Source organism: Squalius cephalus (genome assembly GCF_949319135.1).
Source record: "Squalius cephalus genome assembly, chromosome: 3".
Lineage (NCBI taxonomy): Eukaryota > Metazoa > Chordata > Actinopteri > Cypriniformes > Leuciscidae > Squalius > Squalius cephalus.
The window spans coordinates 12,427,981-12,455,096 of NC_137124.1; the positions used below are offsets into that span (position 1 = coordinate 12,427,981).

The following is a 27,116-nucleotide window of genomic DNA, read 5'->3' on the forward strand; positions in this document are numbered from 1 at the left end:
CAGGGAAGGACCAGCGTTCCACGGGGGCGTGCTCTGGCAGGGGTCTGGTGACAGAGGGGGACGAGAGTGGCGAGGCGCGTGAGGCGCCACTCCAACCGATGCTTTCAGCTGCCCGGGAAAGCATGGCCATCAGCTCTGGATCTGACTCGACTAATGTTGACACTCCCGAGGGAGGCAACGCAGTCGAATCCTCATTTCCAGAGGAATCAAGCCCGCCTTGTGATGCTGTGAGTGACATGATACCATCTGCTGGAGCCCCGAATGAAAACACTGGGTCCCCGACAGGAACCAGGCACACACGGAAGCCCCACGGTTTGCGATGAGGAGGGGGGCGTGGCCCGAGGAATGCTTGTCGGTATTATGCCACACCGTAACCCTCAGATCACCCTGGCCACCAGCCAAAGTATCCCCTCTCGAGGGAGAGATAGATTGGGGTGTGGCAGAGGGGACTCTCACACGCAGATCATTGAGTCTCGATCTATAAACATTGCGATGGTCATGTTCCCGCAATGAAAACATGACTCATCCACGAGCGCTGCCGAGTGTGATTAAGCCCAACACGCGAAACAGCGCTCGTGACCGTTAGGCAGATGAATCACGCTCCCACATCCAGTAAATACACGGGCGAGCCGTCTTGAAAAAGACGTGCCGCGTGCAGCTCTTTTAGAGAGAGGAAAAAGCTCAGCAGAGTGCTGAAGCACCCAGGGAGAAACACACACACTGTCGGCAGATCACTGCACAGATTAGCAACAGGCAATGCGATCTCGCTGGAACGCACCGTCATACCAACACACTGAAGAGCCGCTCGTCTCGTGGAGTGAAGATGATTCAGAATGGCTTGTAGGAGTGAAGAGAACTCTTGGCTCTGAAGCGAAAACATATCTGCATGTTGCCAGCATACTTCCTTATATGCCCATGAGGTGGGGCGGAGTTATGCTATGCAAATTCCGCAGACCCATGGCATTTTCTTGCCATTGGCTCGTTTTGTATACTCGAAGGTGAGAGGCTTTCTAAGCGAAACCCCATTCGTCGTTACTGACGTAACTCGTAGTGACGACGAAAGGGAACATCTTTTATACACTGACCTTTATTTTTGGTGGTATTGTTGTTATTCTGATCATCATTCCTCTCACACTGTTCATTGTTAAGATCAGAAACACACAGAAAAAAGGTAACAGTACATCTATTCAGTTCAAAATATGTAATACCAGTGTGAATGCTTTCACATATTGTGTAAATGGCAAATAGATCATAGGATACTGTGATATACTAAGTAATGATAAAAACAAATCAGCAAGTGTATTTAACAAATTATAATGGAAAACAAAATCTGGAAAAAACAGCAAAATGTCTTTTTCTCTTTGAGGTCACAGATGCTGATCAGCATGTAACACAACACCATGAGGTAAACATTCTTAATATACAGTACAATTATTTGATTACACAAAAATGAAATGCAAAGCATATTTCACACAGAAGTCTTCTGAGGTCTATGAGGTCATATATATATATATATATATATATATATATATATATCATCAGAATATGCATATTCTTATAGAGTTGCAATTAAAGATCAGATTGACCCGTGTACAAAAAGATTTGAATATGTGCGTCTCTGCTGTTTAAAGGAGTTCAAAAATCTGAAAACTATAAACTGACTTTTCTAATATCAATGTTTTTCAATATTTCTTAAATGTCTAACATTCTTCAGGCGATATAAAGTTTCTTACTTGATGATCTTTTACATACGGACTGCAGACCTGCTTCTTTTTTCTGTTTAGTACTAGCCATGTTCTTTAAAAGGACTGCATGCTTGAAATATTTTTGTAAATATTAAATATCAAAATTAAGTATGATTTATTCTTGAATAAAGTGGGTATAAAATATAAAGTATTTTGCATGGGTAAAATGATCATGCATTTTATATCTGTGGGAGAACAAATCAGGAACACTTTCAGTTAAATTCCACTTTTTCTTTCCCTGACTATTTCCCGAATACCCACAATATCAGAATTAGAATTGAATAATAAAATCTACGTAACAGCAGTGAATGTAGTTTGATGTTACTAAGTCTATTTTATATATAATAGCCGTTTGCCTTCGTTTTGCTAAACACACAGTTTTTCTTCTAAGTGCATCTGAATTTTAAAGTGAAAATTATTTAAATTTAATAAGTGAAAGATTACAGTAGCTCTGTTGTTAAATGCATTTTTGGTTCGGTTGCAGGAGCCTCATTCAACACTGTATGCTGCTCTACAGTTCTCAAAGCAGAAAACCAGAAGAGCAGCCAGACATGCTGAGGAATCAGATGTTGTGTATTCTGCTACTAGATAGTCCAGCAATGACACATGGTCCAATATTGTTGCCTAATGTTGTGTTTACAAGCTATATTTTTATCAGGACTCTAATATTTATATGCTGTTGCTAATTCCGTAAATTTAAAGTGTATGTGGGATCTGCAATGTTTACAATTTTTGAAACAATAAAAGTTGTGAAATCATGTGGAAGTTCTACTAAGAACATTATTTTAGATCTGTGTATATATTGTATCATGGAGATATAACCAGGCCCTTACAGAAGAGACAGGGGTTGTGATGAACTTCAGCGGACCAGACCATATACACATCAAAAAATAAATTGTTATAATTACTGTATATCTGTGCACACATTTCAAAACAATAAAGTACATTGAGAGCAGCAGCTGTATAGCCTGATCATGCTGAACATTTTGATATTACTCTATTTATTAGCAGAACATGCTTTTAAAACAAAAAATTGTGATATGTAGACCATATAATAAAAAAAATAAAAAAATAATATAAAAGTTTTCTTAAATGTCTGTGTCAGTGGGTGCACCTGTGCATCACCGTCTGACTGTTTTCCACTCACCAAACTGACCCCTGGCTCATCTCTCACACCCCTCACTGCAGCTAAACCACACATTCACACTACATGCCTTTCACACTACTTTCCAGAACCACAGACAAAATGCCCCTTGTTTATCAGTGAGGTGACAAGTCAACACATGACAATAACTTGAATAAAATATATACTCGAGAATTAAATTATGAAACAGTAATGAAAATACAAAAAACTTTTAAATTAAGATGCTGATCTTTGTCAGAAATGAAAATTTCCCAAATTACCCCCCACCACCCACCCCTGAATATCTTTTTAAATTCAATATATAGTATATTCCTTTTGTAGTGGTTTAAAATACTGCAGGGAATGCAAGCAATGCTACAGACATTTTCAGATTGCAAACTACATCTGAAATGTGTGAAGAATTTAAGAGGTCAAATGAAATCAGAAGACATTTCAAAAAAGTCCTTCAAATTGCTTGTATTAATTGCCTGCCACAACACCCCATGCTGATGGTGCTAATAATAATTTTAAAAAGTAGTGAAAAATTAAACTAAATTCAAGACCACAATGGTTGTATATAACTCATCTGCTTGCATTCAGATGCAGTGTATTGACAGCCTTATTTTAACAAAAACAAAACTTTTTAAATGTATTTCTGTTGGCTTTCAGGGAATGTTACTGTTCCCCTAAGGTATCATTTCCCAGGCCAAGCCCATTAACCCTAAAACACCACACAATGCAGTGCGTAATTCAAAAAAACAGGTAAACACCTGTGAAAAATCAATACGTTCAATTTACGCTTCAAATTAACACAGTGCATTGGGACCTATTTTTACAGACTTTTCAACAATATTTCTCTTAATGCATAATCTTTTTTTTTTACCACTGTGCAGAACTGAAACTTGATTCCTTCGCTTCTATGCAAGCACCATTTTACACTTTGTCTTATTTTTATTATTATGTGTTAAAGGCTCAATTTTTTTCACAATGCACTGTTAAGATCTGCAACTGCATGCATACCACACGTTAGTTCCTTTCACATGTTGACTAATGGTTTCGGAAACCGACTTATGCCACTAAATATAAATATATATATAAGACAATGAATTCAATCCACAGAGCTTAGGTTGCGGTCAGCCTTTGTTTCTGAAAGTAACATAGAACAAACAAACAACCTGAAGCACGCTTAGGTCTCTGTGGGTAAAAGTTTCCATACATCATCTTATTGCAGTGAAACTCAAGAGACAAAGCCAAGCGCAGACAACTGTGATCTGGCTGTGTTTAGAGTTTGTCCACCAGCATTACCTACCAACACACCACAATTCAAGAACCTTTATATTATTCTCAATTGTCATGCAGTGGTTCAAAATGTGCCACATATAAAAGGGTATTATTGTACTTTAACATGCTAACAGATCATTTAACCCAGAAGTTCTGGATCTGAAGGTGCAGCCGATAGAAGATCAGTCCTTATTTCTCAATGCAAAATTCTTACAAAGGCCCATTTCTAATATCAAATGTAAATATATGTTTGCATTCAACTAATGCTGTTTTTAATTTAAAAATTGCATGACTTAACACACAGAACTGCCTAGACTGAGTAAACTACTACAGTACATGAGCATAACGTTTGCAAGAATAGATATGCTGTTATTTTCATTAATATTGGAAAATAACATTTAGGGGAACTGATGAGAATATAAATGTGCTGTAATAGTTTGACAAAAGGGATGTGTTTTGAGTGTGTTTTTCTATTGACTGCACATAGGGGGCACTATTTCATTATTTGAAATGTTTTACAGGATACTATTGTTAGAGGTCATGTTAGTGGATGTGTTTTGCGGTTAAATGATCGATTAGGCAAAAAAGCATGCAAAGTGTGTCAAACATCCATGACCGGCTGAATTATCTGAAATAGTAAATGACTGGATGAGCTATAAGAAGAACTATGACAAAATTCAAATGTTTCCTATAAATACATTGTACTTCTAGACTATAAACTATATACAGTCAGTAAACATCATTTTGTGAGTATGATGAAACAATGACTGTTATTAGCCGTTGATCCGTGATCCGTACTGATCAGGCAGAATGTGATTCAACATACAGTGAAAGTTTATCATTTGCACGTGTTTTTTTTTTTTTTTTTTTTTTTTTTTGACAATTTACACATTGAAGTGATTTTAAACAACTCAAGCACAAGAAGAGGCGAAAGAGAACTCGATCATTCTGTTATCTGAGTGTACAGACACACACACCCAAAGCGCACACACACAAAGAGAGCCACACACACTCGAAGCACGCACACACAAAGAGAGGCACATTTCAGATAGCGCAGGAACACCGAATTTATTCCTCTTTCGCATGTCCTTGCGCTTGAAAAGACACTTACACAAATAATTATGTTAAATACTCATCTCAGCAAGTAATCTTGTAAACACAGTCGGTTATGTCTTAAATGAATGGTTGAGTGTCGGCGTCGATGGCCTCGTGGTCAGTGCACCGACATGTAGCGCCGTTGTGCTCGGGCAACCCGAGTTCAAGTCCCGGGTCATGGACCTTTCCTGATCCCGTCCCCCGTCTCTCTCCCACCTCGCTTCCTGTCTACTCTATACTGTCCTGTCACAATAAAAGGCAAAAATCACCAAAAAAACAATATAAAAAAAATAATAATAATAAATCAAATGTGGATCTGTTCAATAGGTCTTAAAGTGACAGCAGCCTATAAAAATCTGCTGCTGTCTGTGTCATTAATGTTAATCACACAACAAAACACATCTTTAACAAAGCTTAATCTATATTTAATTTATACAGTGAACACTATTGTAACGGTCACCAGCTGGAGTGCCCTTGAAAGCCACCAGAGGGCACTCAACACCAGACTATCATATTTCACTCAAACTACATTTCCCAGAACTCACTGCCCGGACTCATAATCACTGATTGTATTCACCTGTGTCTCATTACCTTGTTAGTTTCAGCCTATTTATACCATGTTCACTCATTGCAAAGTTTTGTATGTTGTTGCACTGCATTTCCGAGCGTTTTCCCTGGTTTCATGTCTCTTGGTTTTTTGGATTTCTTGCCTGTTCCCTGGATTACTCTTTTGCTTCTGACCCCTGCCTGTCTTGTTTTTGTTTTGTTTTGTTTGTTTGGACTGACTGCCTTCCTGTGTTTGACCCCTGCTTGTGCTGATTACGATTCTGGATTGCCCCTTAATAAAGCTGCAATTGGATCTCAACCTTTGTGTCTCAGAGCAGTTTGTGACAACTATAGTGTTATTTTGCATTTAATTGTTACATTTCTGTACCTGAATACTACTGATAGACCTTACTTTATTTGTAACTTTGTTATATTGTATTAATCTATGCTTGAAATTTGTGTATTTGATCTTATTTTATTACTGACTGTTCACTTGTATTTAATGATGTTTAATTATTAAAAGCTAGATTTTTGCTGTGTTATCGATGTACTTAAAAGTGGGCTTTAAGTAATAAATAAAAAGAGTTTAGTGATCCGTTGCACCACTACTGGTTATCAATATGGTTGATCAAATAACACTGGAGCTGTCTTTAATTCTAAGCTTGCTGTTTAAAGTCCAACTGAAATCAAAATTGACCATACCTAGAGATTGGCATGGAGTACTTTCCATAAGATCATCTCTCTAGCTATTAGGCTAACTGAAATAAAACCATGCCAATCTCTAGGTATGGTGAAGGCTATGTGATGATGTGGGGCTATTTTAATTCCAGAGGCCAAGGGAACTTTATCAGGATGCATAGTATCCTGGATCCATGAAGTAACTGGCCTTTAAAAATAAAAATCTGCCTGCCTCTATGGGAATTTAACATAGGGGTGTCCAGACTTATGCACCCTGTATTTTAAGGAAGAACATTTATTTATTTACGATACATTAATCATTCACAAAGAAAATTGGTGTCCTTAAAGGTTGGATTTTTCCTATTTTTTTTAATTAAGGCATTAAGTTCAATTTCCAAAAGATGATTTTTTATTCCTCTTTTTAGTCAACTTTAGCATGGGTGTCTAAACTTATGCATAGCACTGTATATATATAAAATGATATAATGTATAATCCTATTCTAATTTTAGGGGTAAATACAAGACAACATCACGTTAAGCAGTTTTTGTCAGAGTAAATGAGCATGAGTTTAACCCAGGAGACTCTGTGAATCTTCACTGTACTGTTCTCACTGAAAGATGTGAAGGAAATCACAGCGTCTACTGGTTTAGACAAGAATCAGGAGATACACATCCAGGAATCCTTTACAAGCATGGAAACAGAAACGATCAATGCATTAAGAGCTCTGAGAAAGATTCCCATACACAGTCTTGTATCTACAATCTCCCCAATCTCAGTTTAACTGACGCTGGGACTTACTACTGCGCTGTGGCCATGTGTGGAGAGATACTGTTTGGAAATGGATGTCGGATTGATATTGGAGGTGAGAAAATTATTTATATACGATACATACATTAAATCATTTTAATTGCAGTTTGAATATTTTGACTTTTTAAAATCTTAGAACCAATTTCTGAGATGGCCTGGACTGACTTAAAGGTCCCAGTTTTGGTAGTAACAAATATATTGTGCTTGGTGATCATCGCTATCCTTCTATGTAAGAGAGCACAAAAACGACAAGAAACATTTTCTGGTAAGCCATTTGTATTTTAAGAATATTGAGACAATATTGTACGATAATGTTGATTATTAGAGCATTACTGACACTGATTATATTACATAAAAACAAAAAGTATAACTGTTCAAAAGATTAAATTAAATCAACCTGAATTTAATGTTCAATTGTAAAATACAACAAAATGTTGATTCTATCATTGAGATGTGATTGAGAGGTTTGCTACTTACTGCAAAATACACATGTACGTATAACATACCAAAATGTGTAAATATCATGTCATAACTAAAAAGAAAGCATATTCTGCATATTCTTTGCAGAAACCCAGCCATTACAAACAACACTTTCTTCGTCTCCTGCTAATGAGGTAACATTTAAATATACTACATTGCTTTGTTTTATTCGTTTAGCTATGTGTATTGAGTACTTTGGAGTTGGTTTTAGGGTGTACCAGAGGAGATAAGCTACGCAGCGGTACAATTGCGTGATATAAAGTCAGAATTGCGTGAAATAAAGTCGCAATTGCGTGTTATAAAGTCAGAATTCTGACTTTTTTTCTCGCAATTGCGACTTTATATCTCGCAATTCTGACTTTATATCACGCAATTCTGACTTTATAACACATAATTGCGAGTTTATATCTCGCAAATCTGACATCTTTTCTCAGAATTGTGAGATATAAACTAACAATTGTGAGATATAAAGTCCAATTCTAAGGGAAAAAAAACGGATTTTTTTTTTTTACCTCAGAATAGTTTATATCTCACAATTCTGACTTTATAACACGCAATTGCGACTTTATATCATGCAATTCTGACTTTATATCTCCCAATTGCGTATTATAAAGTCAGAATTGCGAGATATAAACATGCAATTCTGAAAAAAAAAGTCAGAATTGTGAGATTAAAAAGTCGCAGTTACCTTTTCTTATTTTTCACTCTGTGGCGGAAAAAAGCTTCCATAGTCTGCTGTTAGCTGGCAGATCATTTGGCTTCATACACATAGGCTACAGCTAGCAAGAAACATTGACAAACGTACTCTTCTAATCATTACACTGGGTATCTAGTTAATGCAACTTTTGATATAGGAACTCGAACTCCTAATATTTTACTATAAACAATTATGGAGATATAAACATAATCGAAGCACTTACAGGATTTTCTTTCAAGATTTCACTCTTTGTGAGGTTTCGTTTTGCCGCGTTCAGCTACAGTGCGTGTCTGCGGGAGCACCACAACAACAATCTGTGACGCTGTATAGGAACTCACTCGGCTAATAGCTGCCCTGATTGGCGCTGGGAAATAAATGAATTACTGTTATAAATATAAAACGTCACTAAAGACCTATAATTTTCACAATAATTTTTAATGTTAAAATATATTTGTCGGGGACCCCCAAAAATCAAAAAATAAATTCTTATGGGGGGTCCCGGGGTCCCTAATGACTTATGGAGGGTCCGGGACCCCCCCCCAGACCCCCCTCATTTCGAACCCTGTCTACACTGTAATGCCTTCGCGTTATCACAAATCTCAAATTTGTCTCAAATGAGAGACCAATAAATAAGGCTGCAGAGCATTGACCAATCAGAAGGCCACACCCTTCAAGAATTTGTGTAACAAATATTTAAAGAAATCATTGCAAATATGCTGAGAGAAAAGAAAACATGTGATCCATCCAAGCAAAATTAAGAGTATAACAACCAGATAGTGTCCATGATTTTACATAAATATACAGAAGAATCATTATAATAATAATAATAATAATAAAAAAGATATTTAATTTTTTTCAAGGGATGAGTATACTGCAATAAATTCTGTAAAAATTTGGAAATAAATTTGTAAATTTATCTGATTTGATAAAATGATCATCATCTGGCAATGAATTGCTGGGGGCTGCAGCAATTTGGCAAAATTTGGCATTGCCTGGATGCCAGCCGAACTTAGCCCCGCCCACAAAAAAACCGATGATGGACAGATGAGCAACGGTAACGTAATCACTACGTCATCAAAGAGCGCTTGGGTTGAATTTGTTTACAACAAAGAAGATTGCCGCTGGAGAATTGAGATTTCACGAGTTCACACCTAAGGGGAAAAAATCTCTGAATGCTTCACGTGAAACTTCGGTCTTCCGACCTATTACCATCGTGTCAATTCTCTATTGATTTTGATGGTAATATCAGTTTTGATTAACGTTAATATGTGCGAGGAAGGGAGGGAGAACAAGACAGTTTGAAGACTGTTGCTGAGTCCCAATTCGCATACTATCCGTCCTAAATAGTATGCGAAACTAGAATTAGTACGTCCCAAATCGTAGCATGTTGAAATGAGTATTCCAAAGATACCCGGATGGTCTACTATTTCCGGTTAGAATTCGAAGTGCAGATCAATGCACACTCTAACGGCTAATATTGCCCACAACCCATTGCGTGCGGGAGGGAGGAGCTTTGCGGTGATGGTGGTGATGTAAACCTGGCAGTCGGATGCAGCAACGGAGATGCGCCCTCAGTTTTTAAGTGTAAGAATTCAAATGTTTAACCCTAATTAAAGTTATATTTTATTGTCTCGTAATATTAATGGGTTTATGTTGTGCCAAAAAAGTACCGTGTTTATCTTGTAGGGTCCGATGAAGATACTGAGCGCCTCATTGCAGGCTACAAAACAATAAATAAAAAGGCTCTAGTACAGTGTCATGCAAGTGTCTTTTTTTATGTATTTCTTTTGATGTTTCTGTCTGACTTATTTGTAGTAATACTGTGGCTGTACATATGTTAACTTTATCAGTCCAACCAAAGAAACATGGTTACTACACTTTTACTATAGTAAAAGCATGGTTCATTTTCATCGGGGTATTTTTAAGTATTATACATACGTATAAGATTAAGTATAAAATACGTTAAACAATAGTTACACTTTCTTACACAGCTTTCGTTACACACATTTGCACATGAACGTCAGAATCAGCCGCCTCACAAACGACCTGCGTTTGGTTGATCTACGACGACGCCCTGCTTCACTCCTCAATTTGGTAAACACATTGTAAATGTATTGTGGAAAAAAAGATGGGAATAGTAAATAAAATTATATTGGATATATAAGAATGAATGAAATGTTAAATGTTTTGTTAACAGTCGCGGTGTGCGTAGGCAACCACGTTCAAGTTCACGTTGCATGACGTCGTCGAAGTATGTCCCAGAACGTGCATACTTTTTTGCTACACACTCAAAAGTATGTACTTTTTCATCACAAAAAAAGTACATACTTTTAGGTCGTAGTATAAGTAGGCGAATTGGGACTCAGCCTGTGAGAGTGCTTCCAGATTTCGGTATTCGGTTACAGTAGGCTATCACCAACAGAATCCTGAGCGAATGCGAATATGTGTAAGCATAAAATTACTTACCATTCACCACATTACGCTTCAGCGAGTTTCAGCTTTGGCCACACTTGTCTGGCCTTAAACATGCGCACGGTAACTGTGGACCGTTTACACGTCATCAAATTGTTTTTTACATTAACAGAACTTAAAGGGGTGATGAACTGAGAAATCAAATTTTCCTTGATATTTTGACATATAAGAGATCATAATACTATAATAATATCCTGTAAGTTTCAGAACTGAAAACTACCTTGTTAGTCCAATAAAAGCTTTTATAGACACCAGGCTCAGCAAACGACTCCTTTTTCAAAGTGGGGAACTATGACGTCAAAGAGGATAAAACACCGCCTCCACAAAAGAAGATCAACGCCTACTTCAACACGGCCTGTTTAGCCCCGCCCACCGATTCGCCCAAACATGCTAAATAACATAGGACGACATGATGATTGCAAAACCGGATCGAGCTACTTCCAAGCAATAAACATGCTGTTTACTAAATATTGTGCGTGCCTGTTTGTGGAAGAAGACAGTCTGCATAAGCTTCCTTCGGATTCCAGCATGGTTAAACTTTATTAAATCAGTCAATCACAATTTCCCGACGGATCTGCCAGCAACATGTAAGTAACCATGTGTATTCTAATGCCTGATCTGCGATCAGTGATTTCTGATGTGTAATTATTCAAGTTCAGATATCTTTCTCTTAAAATCGTTCAATACTGTTTATGCATCAGTGACTAAACGATCAACTTCACATAATTTCTCATAGTATTATGAAAATAATATTTTTTAAACTGTTATTAAATTATATACAGAAAGCGATCAAAGAACGATCCCTTTCCATTCGCACAAGCTGTCAATCAAACAGCACAGCGCGAGCCGCGAGAGCTTATCTGGACACAACCAAACTCGTGATGAAATAATGACACTGTTACACTACACAACGAAGCTCTTACTGTGTATTCACATCGTGTTTGCATTGTGATTTGGTGTAAGCATTTGTGAGAGTGCAAAAATTGCGTTGCAATGATAAGATCTTTATTCACGCGATCAACAGACTGTCTGTCATCTGCTCAGTCAGTGCTCATCATGCTGCAACCTTTCATGCGATGTAATAGATTTAAATATAATGCTTTAAACGATACTTTTCACGATTTGTTAATCTCGATAGCTGTAATAGTAAAAACGTAGTAAAAGTTTTCGAGAGAGTTCATGTAATACTAGCTATTTCATATGCAAGCATGTCAGCCAATCACAGCAGTGGGCGTTTGCACTGCAGTCTCACAGCAGACACGCCCCTTAAAACGGAGCTTTCAAATCTGAGGCTGAAATCAGGCTTGGAAAAATGGCTTTTATTTATAAATTATGACAATTTTTGATGTAAAAATCATACTAACATTATAAGGGCACCCCAGGCAACATTATAAAATAATAAAACAATCCAGTTCATGACCCCTTTAAAATTAAATAAATTTTTGATCAACTGAAAATGTTAAACTCTGACAAGTCATGATAGTATATTTAATCAATAGGCATAATTTGTGTGTCATCCCAGCTCAATAAAATAACAATTACAAGTAAAAAGTCTAACAGTATCTCAGAACTTGATTTTTTATTTCACAACAATATATATATTTAAGTAATGACTAAAGGTCCTCTGAATTAGTTTTTAGAGTGTATGGATCACACTTACAAATAAGTCAGATAGAATAAATGTAGTCCTATATTTGGCGTGCTGTCCGAGGAGAGGGCTCCGGGCTCGGTATTCGGCCCGAACCCAAAGTAGCCTACTCCCCCCGTATTCCTGGCTGTGGAAGGACAAGCCGAGAGTGAGTGGAGGGATGCTGAAAACTGTCAAGGACTGTTAGGTGAGTTGACAGAGTGAATAAATATATGCTTACTCTCATGCTGATAGGGTAGACATGGTAATTATTTCATGACAAGTTGATTGGATCGATTATTTGAACGTGCTCCTCCGAACTTTGTTTATAGAACATTATGTGTAGATTCCGCCATCACGTCTGTTATAGAAGATATCGACAGCGCATTCATTTTAAAAGAGGAACAGAGAGACGCGATCAAGGCATTTGTTGATCGGAAACATGAATGAAAAACATATGTCACTTAATCCGCTGCTATGATTGGTTGTAGGTCTATCCAATTGAGTGCAGAGCAGAGGCATTTTCCTTCCTGGTTTGGTTTGAAACACGCCCCATAATCACAGCTCAATGGAGCAGTATCAGACTCACATTCTGACTAGAATCTGAGTATGACCACGTCAGGCTAGCAAAACTATGTGTCAAACAAACTAAACTCACTAGTCTAGTGGTAATAGGTATTACAATCTGATTGGACCATCTTTTCGAGTGCTGTAGCTACTAAAATTTGGTTTGACCAGTAAAAAAAGAAAATCTGTAATTTTCATACACTCTTCATTGCCTTTTTATTTGAAGTTGCATCTATACAGACGTTCAAACAACTGTAGTAAAGGGTGTAAGTTTTTACAGTTCAAATAAATAGTACATAATTGCTAAAACATACTCTATTGCTCTCTCTTAGCTCATTTTGTTGGATCATTTATAATTTAGGCAACAAATAAAAAATTAGGCAATGTTTTAAAATTTTATCTCACTTCAACTTAAATTATGCTGTAATAATAAATAGTTATTTTTCCAATACCTTTCAGGTAAAGAAAGAAGCTCAAAGAGTGGTTCAAATAAATATAATTTTATGGGACAATATATTAGAGGTTTTGGGGCCTTCATATTCACATAGGACCCAACAGTAACAGAAGTTACAGGGAGCCCTCATAGTCCAAGAGGCTATGGGACACATATATTACAGCATAATTACGTGATCTAGGAGCTGTACGTGTGCGTGCTATTGACTTGTGTCTATCCCTCCATGTTTTCAGCCGTGTTCAATTCAATGTGCCATCTAACCGTAGGTCTATGCATGATGCTGAATTGAAAACATTTTAGTTCTTGAACTGCATTTTAATACAAACTGCTTCAACTTTGCAATTTCGATTCTCAACAGCAGGGGGAGCTGAATAGACAAGTGTTATCATCAGTAAACCAGTGAAATTCTACTTCATCTGGCTCAGATAAGCTCATTTGTGTGTTAGTCTTTTTCAAAAAACGCCTTACACTGCTTAAAAGTGAAACTTATGTTTTGAACCTAAATGCATATGCATGTAAAAAATATAACATAAAAAACCCTGCTAGTCTAACTGAGTGGCCATGAACAAAGAGAGCAGATTTCTTTTTATTGAGGGCCACACGTTGAAGATGTTTGTATTTTGCCCCTCTTAGTCATAAACATAATATAGTAAATTGCAATATTTCAATTTTGATTCTCTGATCATAAGTTCACTAATATAAGACATTTATTTGTGAAAGAATAAGGCTCTCAGCAACTAGAAATACCTTTTTATGAAATGTTTTTCCACCAATGAATTTAAAACTTTGTTTCTTGAGGAATCATTCAGTGTTTGTACTGTAACTGGTATAGGCTTGTTGTGAATGATAATAGAATCAAGTTTTTATAAGACAATGCCGTTTGTTTTATTAGAGCTCACGACAGCATTCAGATACAGTACATCAAATACAACTAATGAACACATAGGGCAATATTACTTTAATTTAAATGTTATATCACAGAAATATTATTTACTACTGTAACCTCTCGCAGCTGAGTACACTACATGTGTGCTTGAGCTTCTTTCAGTCTCGTGTCTGTTTGTGTTTCTTCCAGGGAAATGTACCGCTGCGTAGCTTATCTCCTCTGGTACACCCTAAAACCAACACCAAAGTACTCAATACACATAGCTAAACGAATAAAACAAAGCAATGTAGTATATTTAAATGTTACCTCATTAGCAGGAGACGAAGAAAGTGTTGTTTGTAATGGCTGGGTTTCTGCAAAGAATATGCAGAATATGCTTTCTTTTTAGTTATGACATGATATTTACACATTTTGGTATGTTATACGTATGTGTATTTTGCAGTAAGTAATCAAACAGTGCAGTAAGTTATCTCAATGATAAAAATCAACAATTTGTTGCATTTTACAATTGAACATTAAATTCAGGTTGATTTAATTTAATCTTTTGGACAGTTATACCTTTTATTTTTATGTAATATAATTAGTGTCAGTAATGCTCTAATAATCAACATTATCGTACAATATTGTCTCAATATTCTTAAAATACAAATGGCTTACCAGAAAATGTTTCTTGTCGTTTTTGTGCTCTCTTACATAGAAGGATAGCGATGATCACCAAGCACAATATATTTGTTACTACCAAAACTGGGACCTTTAAGTCAGTCCAGGCCATCTCAGAAATTGGTTCTAAGATTTAAAAAAGTCAAAATATTCAAACTGCAATTAAAATGATTTAATGTATCGTATATAAATAATTTTCTCACCTCCAATATCAATCCGACTTCCATTTCCAAACAGTATCTCTCCACACATGGCCACAGCGCAGTAGTAAGTCCCAGCGTCAGTTAAACTGAGATTGGGGAGATTGTAGATACAAGACTGTGTATGGGAATCTTTCTCAGAGCTCTTAATGCATTGATCGTTTCTGTTTCCATGCTTGTAAAGGATTCCTGGATGTGTATCTCCTGATTCTTGTCTAAACCAGTAGATGCTGTGATTTCCTTCACATCTTTCAGTGAGAACAGTACAGTGAAGATTGACAGAGTCTCCTGGGTTAAACTCATTTACTCCAGTACTCAAGTCCACTCCTGACAAAAACTGCTTAATGTGATGTTGTCTTGTATTTACCCCTAAAATTAGAATAGGATTATACATTATATACATTATATCATTTTATATATATATACAATATATATATATATATATATATATATATATATATATATATATATATATATAGTTTTTCTAGGTTTACTTACCTTTATAGTTTAAAAACAGCCCATTACCGAAAGTTGTAAGATCATAGTCACGAGCACCGCAGTAATAGATTCCAGTGTCTGATGGCTTTAAGTCTTTTAGTAAAATTATTATTTTTCCTTACAGTTGTCAATCTTGTGTCGTTCTTGAAGTCTCCGTAAAACGTTGGCGTTAAAGCATCAGTATAGAGACTGAGGATGCATGTTGGAGCTTCTCCCAGAGATTGCTTGAACCAGGAGACGTAGTTCTCGTGGGCTTCAGATATCAAGCACTCTAAAGTTACAGTTTCACCTGCAGCGAAGGTCTCCAGGACTTTCTTTTGAACTACAGCAGCAGATGTGATGAAGCCTGAGAAGAAAAAGCACAAGGAGCATCAGAGCAGATCAGAAAAACACCCTTTCATAAATATAAGGTAAGAATTAACTTTGCAGAACAAATCTCTCTTCCAGAGCAAACACACCTGTCCTAAAGAGTAGAAAACATATCAGAAGTTTTAACATAGTTGAGGTCCTCTGTGCATTAGGCAACATCTTATGGAGCATTTGTAAGACGTGTGGGTGTGAAACGCCTGGGTTTGGAGGAGTCAAGCCTTGTTTTTGCCTTGTAGATGATGTCTGGGTCTGATTGGCTGTTGTCATTTTTCCATTCTGGCTGTCTGACCCAAGACGTATAGCATGTGATGTGGCTTATCTTTTGCTCTTATGCTTTTATTGGAGTCTCTGTGAATCTTGTGTAATAATCAACTGGTAATATTTAATCTTTGTGAACTCTCATTTTCAGTAGTTTTTGACCTTTTATTTTCTTAATTTCTTTCTTACACAGCAAGCTCAGAATAAAATACATTTATTTGATCAACCATATTGATAACCAGTAGTTGTGCAACGGATCACTAAACTCACGGTTCGGATCATTTTATGGTTTTTGAGTCATGGATCGGATCATTTTTTGGATCCGAATTTTTTTTTAATCTAACTTTGCTTTTTATTTATTACTTAAAGCCCACTTAAGTACTCCGATAACACAGCAAAAATCTAGCTTTTAATAATTAAACATCATTAAAGACATTCATTCAGTAATAAAATAAGATCAAATACACAAATTACAAGCAAAGATGAATACAATATAACAAAGTTACAAATAAAGTAAGGTCTAACAGTAGTATTCATGTACAGAAATGTAACAATTAAATGCAAAATAACACTATAGTGTTCTCTGTATAAATTAAATATAGATTAAACTTTGTTAAATATGTTTTGTTGTGTGATTAACATTAATGACACAGACAGCAGCAGATTTTTATAGGCTGCTGTCACTTTAAAGCTACACTGTGTAATTTTTTAAGCTGATTCTTAGCAAAAAACACTTTGTTCTTTCAAAATGATATGTGCTCATTAATGTGTAATTACTTCTACCAACTAATCAAGTATTCTCGTAAGCGTAGAATCTGCCATTCAGAATACGAGCGAGTTGCTTGAATGGTGGTAGCCATGTTGCGCCTCCATCTTGAAAATACATTAGCCAAAGAGGGACATACCTGGAAATTCAAGCTTTGCCTTTCGCGTTTTTACACTCAGTTGCACCGTGACGAATGCGAGAGGGAGATTACTCGCGACTGCCGGCAGATTTGAAATAATACGCCCACCGTAGGAGTTAAAACGCCCTTGGAATGGGAGGGGCTAGAAAGTAATATTCAGTTGGTAGTAATAAACAATTTCACTGCTAGATGGGAGAAAATCCTACACAGTGTAGCTTTAAGACCTAATGAACGGATCCACATTTGATTTCTTTCTCAACTATTCACTTTTATTATTATTTTTTTTGTATTTTTTTTTTTTTTTTTTTTTTTGCCTTTTATTGTGACAGGACATAATAGAGTAGACAGGAAGTGAGGTGGGAGAGAGACGGGGGACAGGAACAGGAAAGGTCCACTAGCCGGGACTCAAACTCGGGCCGCCCGAGCGCAACGGCACTACATGTTGCGACACTCAACCATAAGAAACATAAACGACTGTGTTTACAAGATTACTTGATGAGATGAGTATTTAACATAATTATTTGTGTATGTGTCTTTTCAAGCGCAAGGACATGCGAAAGAGGAATAAATTCAGTGTTCCTGCGCTATCTGAAATGTGCCTCTCTTTGTGTGTGTCCGCTTCGGATGTGTGTGTCTGTACACTCAGATAACAGAACGATCGAGTTCTCTTTCGCCTCTTCTTGTGCTTGAATTGTTTAAAATCGCTTGAATGTGTAAATTGTCAAGAAACAAAAACACATGCAAATGATAAACTTTCACTGTATGATGGTTAAACTTGGCAATAAATCTGCGAATCAAATTCTGCCGAAACGCGGGGCCTGATCAGAACTGATCATAGATCAATGGCAACCCATTGCACCCCTAATAACAGTCATTGTTTCAATAACATCATTCTCACAAAATGATAACTGTATAATATATCTATTTATAGGAAACATTTGAATTTTGTCATAGTTCTTCTTATAGCTCATCCAGTCATTTACTATTTCAGATAATTCAGCCGGTCATGGATGTTTGACACACTTTGCTTGCTTTTTATGCCTAATCGATCATTTAACCGCAAAACACATCCACTAACATGACCTCTAACAATAGTATCCTGTAAAACATTTCAAATAATGAAATAGTGCCCCCTATGTGCAGTCAATAGAAAAACACAGACTCACAACACATCCCTTTTGTCAAACTATTACAGCACATTTATATTCTCATCAGTTCCCCTAAATGTTATTTTCCAATATTAATGAAAATAACAGCATATTTATTCTTGCAAACGTTATGCTCATGTACTGTAGTAGTTTACTCAGTCTAGGCAGTTCTGTGTGTTAAGTCATGCACTGTAAAAAATTTCTAACCCTCCCAAATCAAAAATTTCAAGTGACCGATAACATCTAAATTTTTCAATTGGCCCAAGTGAAATTCTGTAAATTCAAAAATTAAATTTACAGAATTTCACTTGGGCCAATTGAAAAATTTAGATGTTATCGGTCACTTGAAATTTTTGATTTGGGAGGGTTAGAAATGTTTTACAGTGTGCAATTTTTAAATTAAAAACAGCATTAGTTGAATGCAAACATATATTTACATTTGATATTAGATATGGGCCTTTGTAAGAATTTTGCATTGAGAAATACGGACTGAACTTCTATCGGCTGCACCTTCAGATCCAGAACTTCTGGGTTAAATTATCTGTTAGCATGTTAAAGTACAATACCCTTTTATATGTGGCACATTTTGAACCACTGCATGACAATTCAGAATAATATAAAGGTTCTGGAATTGTGGTGTGTTGGTAATGCTGGTGGACAAACTCTAAACACAGCCAGATCACAGTTGTCTGCGCTTGGCTTTGTCTCTTGGGTTTCACTGCAATAAGATGATGTATGGAAACTTTTACCCACAGAGACCTAAGCGCGCTTCAGGTTGTTTGTTTGTTCTATGTTACTTTCAGAAACAAAGGGTGACCGCAACCTAAGCTCTGTGGATTGAATTCATTGTCATATATATATATTTAGTGGCATAAGTCGGTTTCCAAAACCATTAGTCAACTTGTGAAAGGAACTAACGTGTGGTATGCATGCAGTTGCAGACCTTAACTGTGCATTGTGCCTAAGTTAGCCTTTAACACATAATAATAAAAATAAGACAAAGTATTATATTAAAGCTCAATATGACAGTTAAATAATGGTGCTCGCATATAAGCAAAAGAATCAAGTTTCAGTTCTGCACAGTGGTGAAAAATATATTATGCATAAAGAGAAATATTTTTGAAAAGTCTGTAAAAATAGGTCCCAATGCACTGTGTTAATCTGAAGCATAAATTGAACATTGATTTTTCACAGGTGTTTACTTGTTTTTTGAATTACGCATTGCATTGTGTTGTGTTTTAGGGTTAATGAGCTTGGCCTGGGAAATGATACCATAGGGGAACAGTAACATTCCCTGAAAGCCAACAGAAATACATTTAAAAAGTTTTTTTGTTTGTTTGTTTTTGTTAAAATAAGGCTGTCAATACACTGCATCTGAATGCAAGCAGATGAGTATACAACAATTGTGGTCTTGATTTTAGTTTAGTTTTTCACTACTTGTTTTATAATTATTATTATTATTATTATTATTATTCATTTCTGACAAAGATCAGCATCTTAATTTAAAAGTTTTTTTGTATTTTCATTACTGTTTCATAATCAAATTCTCAAGTATATATAATTTTTTATTCATGTGTTGACTTGTCACCTCACTGATAAACAAGGGGCATTTTGTCTGTGGTTCTGGAAAGTAGTGTGAAAGGCATGTAGTGTGAATGTGTGGTTTAGCTGCAGTGAGGGGTGTGAGAGATGAGCCAGGGTCAGTCTGGTGAGTGGAAAACAGTCAAACTGTGATGTATAGGTGCACCCACTGACACACAGACATTTAAGAAAACCTTTATATTATTTTATTTTTTATTTTTTAAATGGTCACATCACAATTTTTTGTTTTAAAAGCATGTTCTGCTAATAAATTGTCATGAGTAATATCAAAATGTTCAGCATGATCAGGCTATACAGCTGCTGCTCACAACGTACTTCATTGTTTTGAAATGTGTGCACAGATATACAGTAATTATAACAATTTATTTTTTGATGTGTATATTTTTTAGCTCTGCAATCTGGTCCGCTGAAGTTCCCCTCAACACGTCTCATTCTGCACTGAACAGCTTCTTCCTGTCTGGGTCTGTATAGGAAATGATCTCATCACAACCCCTGCCTCTTCTGTAAGGGTCTGGTTATATCTCCATGATACAATATATACACAGATCTAAAATAATGTTCTTAGTAGAACTTTCACATGATCTCATAACTTTTATTGTATCAAAAATATTAAACATTGCAGAGCCCACATACACTTTAAATTTACGGCATTAGCATATAAATATTAGAGTATTGATAAAAATATAGCTTGTAAACATAACATTGGGCAACAATATTGGACCATGTGTCATTGCTGGACTATCTAGTAGCAGAATACACAACTTCTGTATCCTCAGCATGTCTGGCTGCTCTTCTGGTTTTCTGCTTTGAGAACTGTAGAGCAGCATACAGTGTTGAATGAGGCTCCTGCAACCGAACCAAAGATGCATTTAACAACAGAGCTACTGTAATATTTCACTTATTAAATTCAAATAATATTCACTTATTAAATAAAATTCAAATGCACTTAGAAGAAAATCGAAGCAAAAAATTTAGCAAAACGAAGGCAAAAGGTTATTATACATACAGTACGTGTATAAAATAGCCTTAGTAACATCAAATTACATTCACTGCCGTTATGTAGATTTTATTATTCAATTCTAATTCTGATAATGTGGGTATTCGGGAAATAGTCAGGGAAAGAGAAAGTGGAATTTAACTGAAAGTGTTCCTGATTTGTTCTCCCACAGATATAAAACGCATGATAATTTTACCCATGCAAAATACTTTATATTTTATACCCACTTTATTCAAGAATAAATCATATTTAATTTTGTTATAATGTTCTGTTCTGTAGATCTGGATTCTTACAAAAATATTTCAAACATGCAGTCCTTTTAAAGAACATGGCTAGTACTAAACAGAAAAAAGAAGCAGGTCTGCAGTCCGTATGTAAAAGATCATCAAGCAAGAAACTTTATTTCGCCTGAAGAATGTTAGACATTTAAGAAATATTTAAAAACATTGATATTAGAAAAGTCGGTTTATAGTTTTCAGATTTTTGAACTCCTTTAAACAGCAGAGACGCACACGGGTCAATCTGATCTTTAATTGCAACACTACAATAATATGTATATGCTTTATATATATATATATATATATATATATATATATATGCTGCAGACCTCAGAAGACTTCTGTATGAAATATGCATTGCATTTAATTTTTGTGTAATCAAATAATTGTATATTAAGAATGTTTACCTCATGATGTTGTGTTACATGCTGATCAGCATCTGTGACAACAAAGAGAAAGAGACATTTAGCTGTTTTTTTTTCCAGATTTTGTTTTCCATTATAATTTGTTAAATACACTTGCTGATTTGTTTTTATTACTTAGTATATCACAGAATCCTATAAAATTGTTTAACAGCACACAGTTATTTGCCATTTACACATCCAATACGTGAAAGCATTCACACTGGAATTAGATATCTTGAACTGAATAGATGTACTGTTACCTTTTTTCTGTGTGTTTCTGATCTTAACAATGAACAGTGTGAGAGGAATGATGATCAGAATAACAACAACACCACCAAAAATAAAGGTCAGTGTATAAAAGATGTTTCCAGGACAGTATTTTGCAGAAATCGAACTCCTCTTAAGATCTGTTAAAAGTAAATCACATTTAACACAATCTAGATAAAGCATCATTGCATATGAAATTATGAATGTTATGAGTGTTAAAGAAAGGCAGATGATAAACACCTTTATTTGTAATTTCGTTAGTTTCATTTTTCAGTGGCGCATCGCTCCTCTCTATGCAATAAATGAAGAATTGAAATATATGAGTCGTCTGGAAATCATAAGGTTGTATGTCTGTACTTTGCAAAAAATTCAGATTTTTTAAATATATTATTCTACCATACATAATGTGGGCAAGCAGTTCCTCTACAATATGCTGTTGATAAAGAAAGATTACCTTTAATGTCCAGGTTTTTTCCATCACCAAATGTGAACACCCGATTGTGCCAACCACAGTAGTACAGACCAGAATCAGAAATATCCACATCTAAAATTCTTAGGGAGCTGTTTTTGCTGTTCAGAGACATCACATGACGGTCTGGTTGAAAAGCATTTAAATATGTTGGCACTACTTCAATTTCGTAAGGTAACATCATGTATACAATAGTAAGAGGTACAGCACTGTTTGTTTGCTTGAACCAGTGCATGTTGTTTCCAATATTTAAGGTGTGTTGACACCAGATAGTGACATTATCTCCTGGTTGAGCTGACAGATTGGTTGTCTGAGATGCTGTAGCTGTGAGCAAACCTAAAACCCACAGAGGGATAACAAATAACTTAATATTAATATTTAGAAGACATAAATTGATGACACAAAAAATGCTGCGTATCTCACACCTAATGTTTGCCATTTAATCCAGAATTATTCATTCCTATCCTCCATGACTGAAGCAATTATAGTGCAGTAATGCTTACCCATGCCACAGATCAGCAGCGCTGAAATGATTATATGAACCATTGCTGTACTGAATCAGACTAGAACCAACCAGGAATTAAGATGAGGAAATCAATGTGCTTTATTTATATATGAGGGGGTGTGGCTTATGCCAACACCAAACTATGACAAACCTGTCAATCAACAGGCAACTTCACAGCACATATTGCCAATTCAAAACAAGAAGTTTCATTATTGATCAGATATATTGATGTTATGTTTTGTTTAATGCTTTAACTCCCCATAGTTTCCCCATAGCACTTTTGAGAATACATTTTTCCAAATCAAATTTAAAAAGAACTAAAAAGCATCTTTGACACTTATGTATGAACATGTCTTTAATTGATAATTTCTGAATTATATTATACATTTTACATGATACATTTTACCTGACCCACAAATTGTTAAACTTGATCTTATCCTGACTTTAATTCTCTGAAGGCCCAGGGTTTGATGGAGCATGTCGGAACATCAGCTTTCTGCCTAACCATTTGACCTCTGATAATGAATAAATTAAAAAATAAACTGTGATATTGTTCAGGTGTTGATAAACCATTGTTAATTAACAAATAATAAGTTTGAGGTTGTTTTATATTTCAAGTAGTGTCCGTGTACACAGTTGAGTACTCTGTATGTCTTCCTGCCGTTTTGGATCTCTTGTTTGAGAAATACACCGCAGCATATTCTACTGAATCATTTTCCTGCAAAGAAGCAGAAATGTCTTTCAAGATTCTATTCCAACTCATCATATGATGTCTTAGATTTTATTCTCAAGCCTGTTTTCCTTATTTTTAGCCCAAAATAAATTATACAGCCAAAAAAAAGAGCAACAGTTCACGTCCAATAGCCAACAGAATTATGAATAATATTGTTTAATCAGAATCAAACAATTGTTAATACCAACAACACAAAAATATTTTTTTTCTTTAATGCGCAACAAATGTTGACGTTTGTTGGCACAACTAAATTTACTAAATGGCAGAACACATGCAAATGTATTGTCGGCAAAATCAAAAGCATTTCTACCCAACATGGAGAAGCGTAGCAGTAATTAATTTCCAATCAATTCATTAATGTCATCTTGTTCTTTATAAAAGGGTCAAAGAAACCAGTGTGATCTGGGAGAAAATTAGTGTCTCACTGTGAGTACAATGAAAGTGATTTTAGAAAGGAACAGAACTAAAACAGAGATTTGCTTGTTCTCATTTCTACTTTGAGATATTTTGAATTAGTCTTATTTAGCCTGTAATATAATCGAAGTCGGTGAGTTTACCTTGTCATCGTGCTGTTGTGTTTGACATTCAGCGGCTGTCACAAAGCAGAAAAAGTCAATCAGTTGCTGTTGAGAATACATTTTTTGAAGAATGAATTCCACATTGGTGATTAATATTTATATTTGTGATTTCATTTGTGATTGATCTGTTTAACCATGTGCAAATATTATACCTTTTTTATGCTTCTGCCTTTTATGTTGCCTGATAATCGCCAAAAGGAGTGAAATAATACATGTAAAAAAAATGATGCCACCAAATAGGAGAGTCAGCATGAAGAAAATGTCTCTAGAACACTCCTCAGACACAGGCGATTTCTCATCATCTGTAAAAAAGTGGACATTTCAATTTTACAATATTTATTGTAATCAGTGATTCCACAAAGAACACATCTTTTATATTATTTTTCCCGATTTACTAGAGAGATATTAATCACCTGCAGTTTCAACTTAATAAGTAAAATAATAAACATACCCTTTTTTGAGGTCCCTTTGCCATTTTTCTCTGAATTGAAAACAGTTTGCCAGTGTGAGTCACTTACCATTGTGACATTTACAATGGTATCTAAACTGTGGTGTTTTTCAACATGTGCTATTTATGACAAAATGAGAAAAAGAGCTATAAACATTATATAAACATGAGAGTATATTGAGATTCAAAAAGATTACCTTTCACTTCAAGTCTGGTTCCATTGCCAAATTTCATGTGATATCCCGTAGCTCCACAAAAATAGAAGCCAGAATCAGAAATACTTGCATGCTTAATTGTTAGGGTTGTGCTTTTGCTGAACAGATTCATGGCAATTTGGTCTTTTGTGAAATTGTTGAAATAATTTGGCTGTACCTTCTGAAGACTCTCAGTGTATAGAATGTGCACAATAGTAATCGGCACATCACCGTCTGTTTGTTTGAACCAGTACAGGTCTCCAGAAACATGGATAGCATGTGCACACCACATAGTGACACTTTCTCCTGGCTGAGCATTCATACTTGCTATAGAAAACATTACTTGGAGAAAACCTGAAAAACGTAAAAAGAAAAAAGAAAAGAAGTAAAGCCATAGTACATCACAAAACATAATTTTTACATTAAAATCTCTTCCAATTTTAATAACTCTCCAAAGATTTTATTACATGTCTCCCATCATAGAAATGTAGTTTACAGTAGATAAATCTTACCAGTCCCAAAGAGCAATAACGCTGCAGTTGAAATACGTAACATTTGTGCACTGAGTCAAACCAGAGCTGAAGAGGAAATTAAGTGGGCGATATCAATGTGTTTTATACATAAGAAGGAGGAGTGGCTTTTACCCCTGAAAAAATTGCTCTCTACAGAGAACATAATCAAATACAAAATATGTACTGATGAAGGCCCCATGTTAAGCCTTCTTTTATTCAGTGCTCTGAAAATGTTTGGGATTTCCTGAATGAATTAAATCTGCAAATAGTCAATAAATAATATATATATAGACATATTAATGATTTTCAGCCTGTAAATTATTTTTTTCTGCTATTGCATCTCATATTGCACACAAGATTAGTGATGTCACTATTTGCCTAAAGGAACGCACTGTGTACCTCAGGCCTTGTCCACACTACATTTTCATTTGAAAATGCATCTTTTTCTCTCCGTTTTGGCCTTCCGTCCACACAGAGACAGCTTTTTTATTAACGAAAACTGAGATTTTTGAAAATGCTCTCTAAAGTGGATACATTTGAAAACGGTGTTTTCACTGTTTTTGTAGTGTGGACTGTGAAAACAGAAGTATTTGAAAACTATGACATTTAGTCATGAGACGCATATTGTACCGATAGACACAATAAATACTGATCAGGATACATCTGTCACACAAGGTTGAAGGAAGAACAAGAAGGTGATGATCAAGTTTCAAAAGTCTTTAATAATCCACTTTAAAAGCAATCCAAACAGGCGGGCAAACAAAACACAACCTCTAACATAGACGTGACCAGACAAATGAACACTGAAAAGGCTGCGAAGCAAATGAGAGAAATAATGACAAACACCTGTGATGATAATTGAAACTCCATGACAACTAAAGAGTGGCGGGAAACTGAACAAAGGAACATGTGACTGAAAATAAACAAACTAAACAGAACCGTGACAGCGTCAGTGAATGGTGAGATATTTTTTTTGCTAAATAATGATCCTGCCAGAACAATTGCATGATAACTTTATTATGTCTTGTTCCGTCTGTATCATCTCAGTGAGCTTTTACGAGGGTTTACACATGCACAGTAAGGTGAATTTAGCGTTTCCCCATTTTTCAGTGTGGATGAGAAACTTTTGGAAAATGCTTGAAAACGCTAGTGTGGGCGGAGAGAGTTTTGAAATGAAAACGCTGTTTTTAAATGTATCCGGATTAATATAGACGTAGCCTTAAAGACCACTTTGCAAGCCTGCTGAACTAAATATGATGTTCCAGTCAATGATGTGCATTGGGTCTTATAGCAGCATGTGAGCTTCCAAATGCCCATTGCAAGTCAAATGAAAGTAGGCCTACCTTTATCAGTATGCATTACATGTTAATAATTTTCGGAGCAGTCTTATTGGCACTTTTTTTTTTTTTTTATCAAGCCATTGTATTACAAATGTGGGTTCAAGTTAAAGCGTCTAATTAGCAAGTCTGAGTAGATTTGCCATCCCTGACTGTAGCCCCCTAGTGGTTTTCAAAATCATAGCCAGCACCCTCCTTTTGTCTACAAAAACAACAATTCTTTTTTTTTTTTTTTTTATGGAATATCACAGTATTTAAATGGTTTATCCATGCACATAAAAAAATAAATAAAATA

At 35.6% G+C, this 27,116-nt stretch overlaps 3 protein-coding genes across 3 annotated transcripts; 1 reads left to right on the plus strand and 2 right to left on the minus strand.

Moving 5' to 3' along the window:
- Positions 1-261: 261 nt before the first annotated feature.
- Positions 262-2,400, plus strand: LOC307155239 (uncharacterized protein; the record flags this gene model as incomplete). The annotated part of the gene is made up of 4 exons (XM_079865800.1): positions 262-403; positions 1,052-1,171; positions 1,374-1,405; positions 2,230-2,400. 4 exons carry the CDS (start codon positions 262-264, stop codon positions 2,335-2,337), a joined length of 402 nt encoding a protein of 133 aa, XP_079721926.1. The 3' UTR covers positions 2,338-2,400.
- Positions 2,401-14,524: 12,124 nt separating this feature from the next.
- Positions 14,525-16,342, minus strand: nitr12 (novel immune-type receptor 12). Its single transcript, XM_079867777.1, is given in 7 exon segments — positions 14,525-14,688; positions 14,766-14,812; positions 15,117-15,245; positions 15,323-15,688; positions 15,818-15,918; positions 15,920-16,163; positions 16,276-16,342. Coding segments are annotated over 7 exon segments (1,056 nt in total). The 5' UTR covers positions 16,316-16,342; the 3' UTR covers positions 14,525-14,559.
- Positions 16,343-20,679: 4,337 nt separating this feature from the next.
- Positions 20,680-25,559, minus strand: LOC307156447 (uncharacterized protein). The gene is made up of 11 exons (XM_079867795.1): positions 25,485-25,559; positions 24,976-25,326; positions 24,782-24,811; positions 24,483-24,632; positions 24,310-24,344; positions 23,018-23,737; positions 22,500-22,850; positions 22,286-22,336; positions 22,039-22,185; positions 21,782-21,813; positions 20,680-20,945 (listed from the first exon to the last, which is right to left on the minus strand). The coding sequence occupies exons 1-6, from the start codon at positions 25,525-25,527 to the stop codon at positions 23,633-23,635; spliced, it is 714 nt and encodes a 237-aa protein (XP_079723921.1). The 5' UTR covers positions 25,528-25,559; the 3' UTR covers positions 20,680-20,945; positions 21,782-21,813; positions 22,039-22,185; positions 22,286-22,336; positions 22,500-22,850; positions 23,018-23,632.
- Positions 25,560-27,116: the final 1,557 nt, after the last annotated feature.

Coding starts and splice junctions, on each gene's coding strand:
- LOC307156447 (XM_079867795.1), bottom strand. CDS start 25,527: ATGTTACGTATTTCAACTGCAGCGTTATTGCTCTTTGGGACTG. Junction 24,812..24,975: donor AACCAGACTTGAAGTGAAAG/GTAATCTTTTTG, acceptor TTTTCAATTCAG/AGAAAAATGGCAAAGGGACC. Junction 24,345..24,482: donor AAGGCAGAAGCATAAAAAAG/GTATAATATTTG, acceptor GCTTTGTGACAG/CCGCTGAATGTCAAACACAA.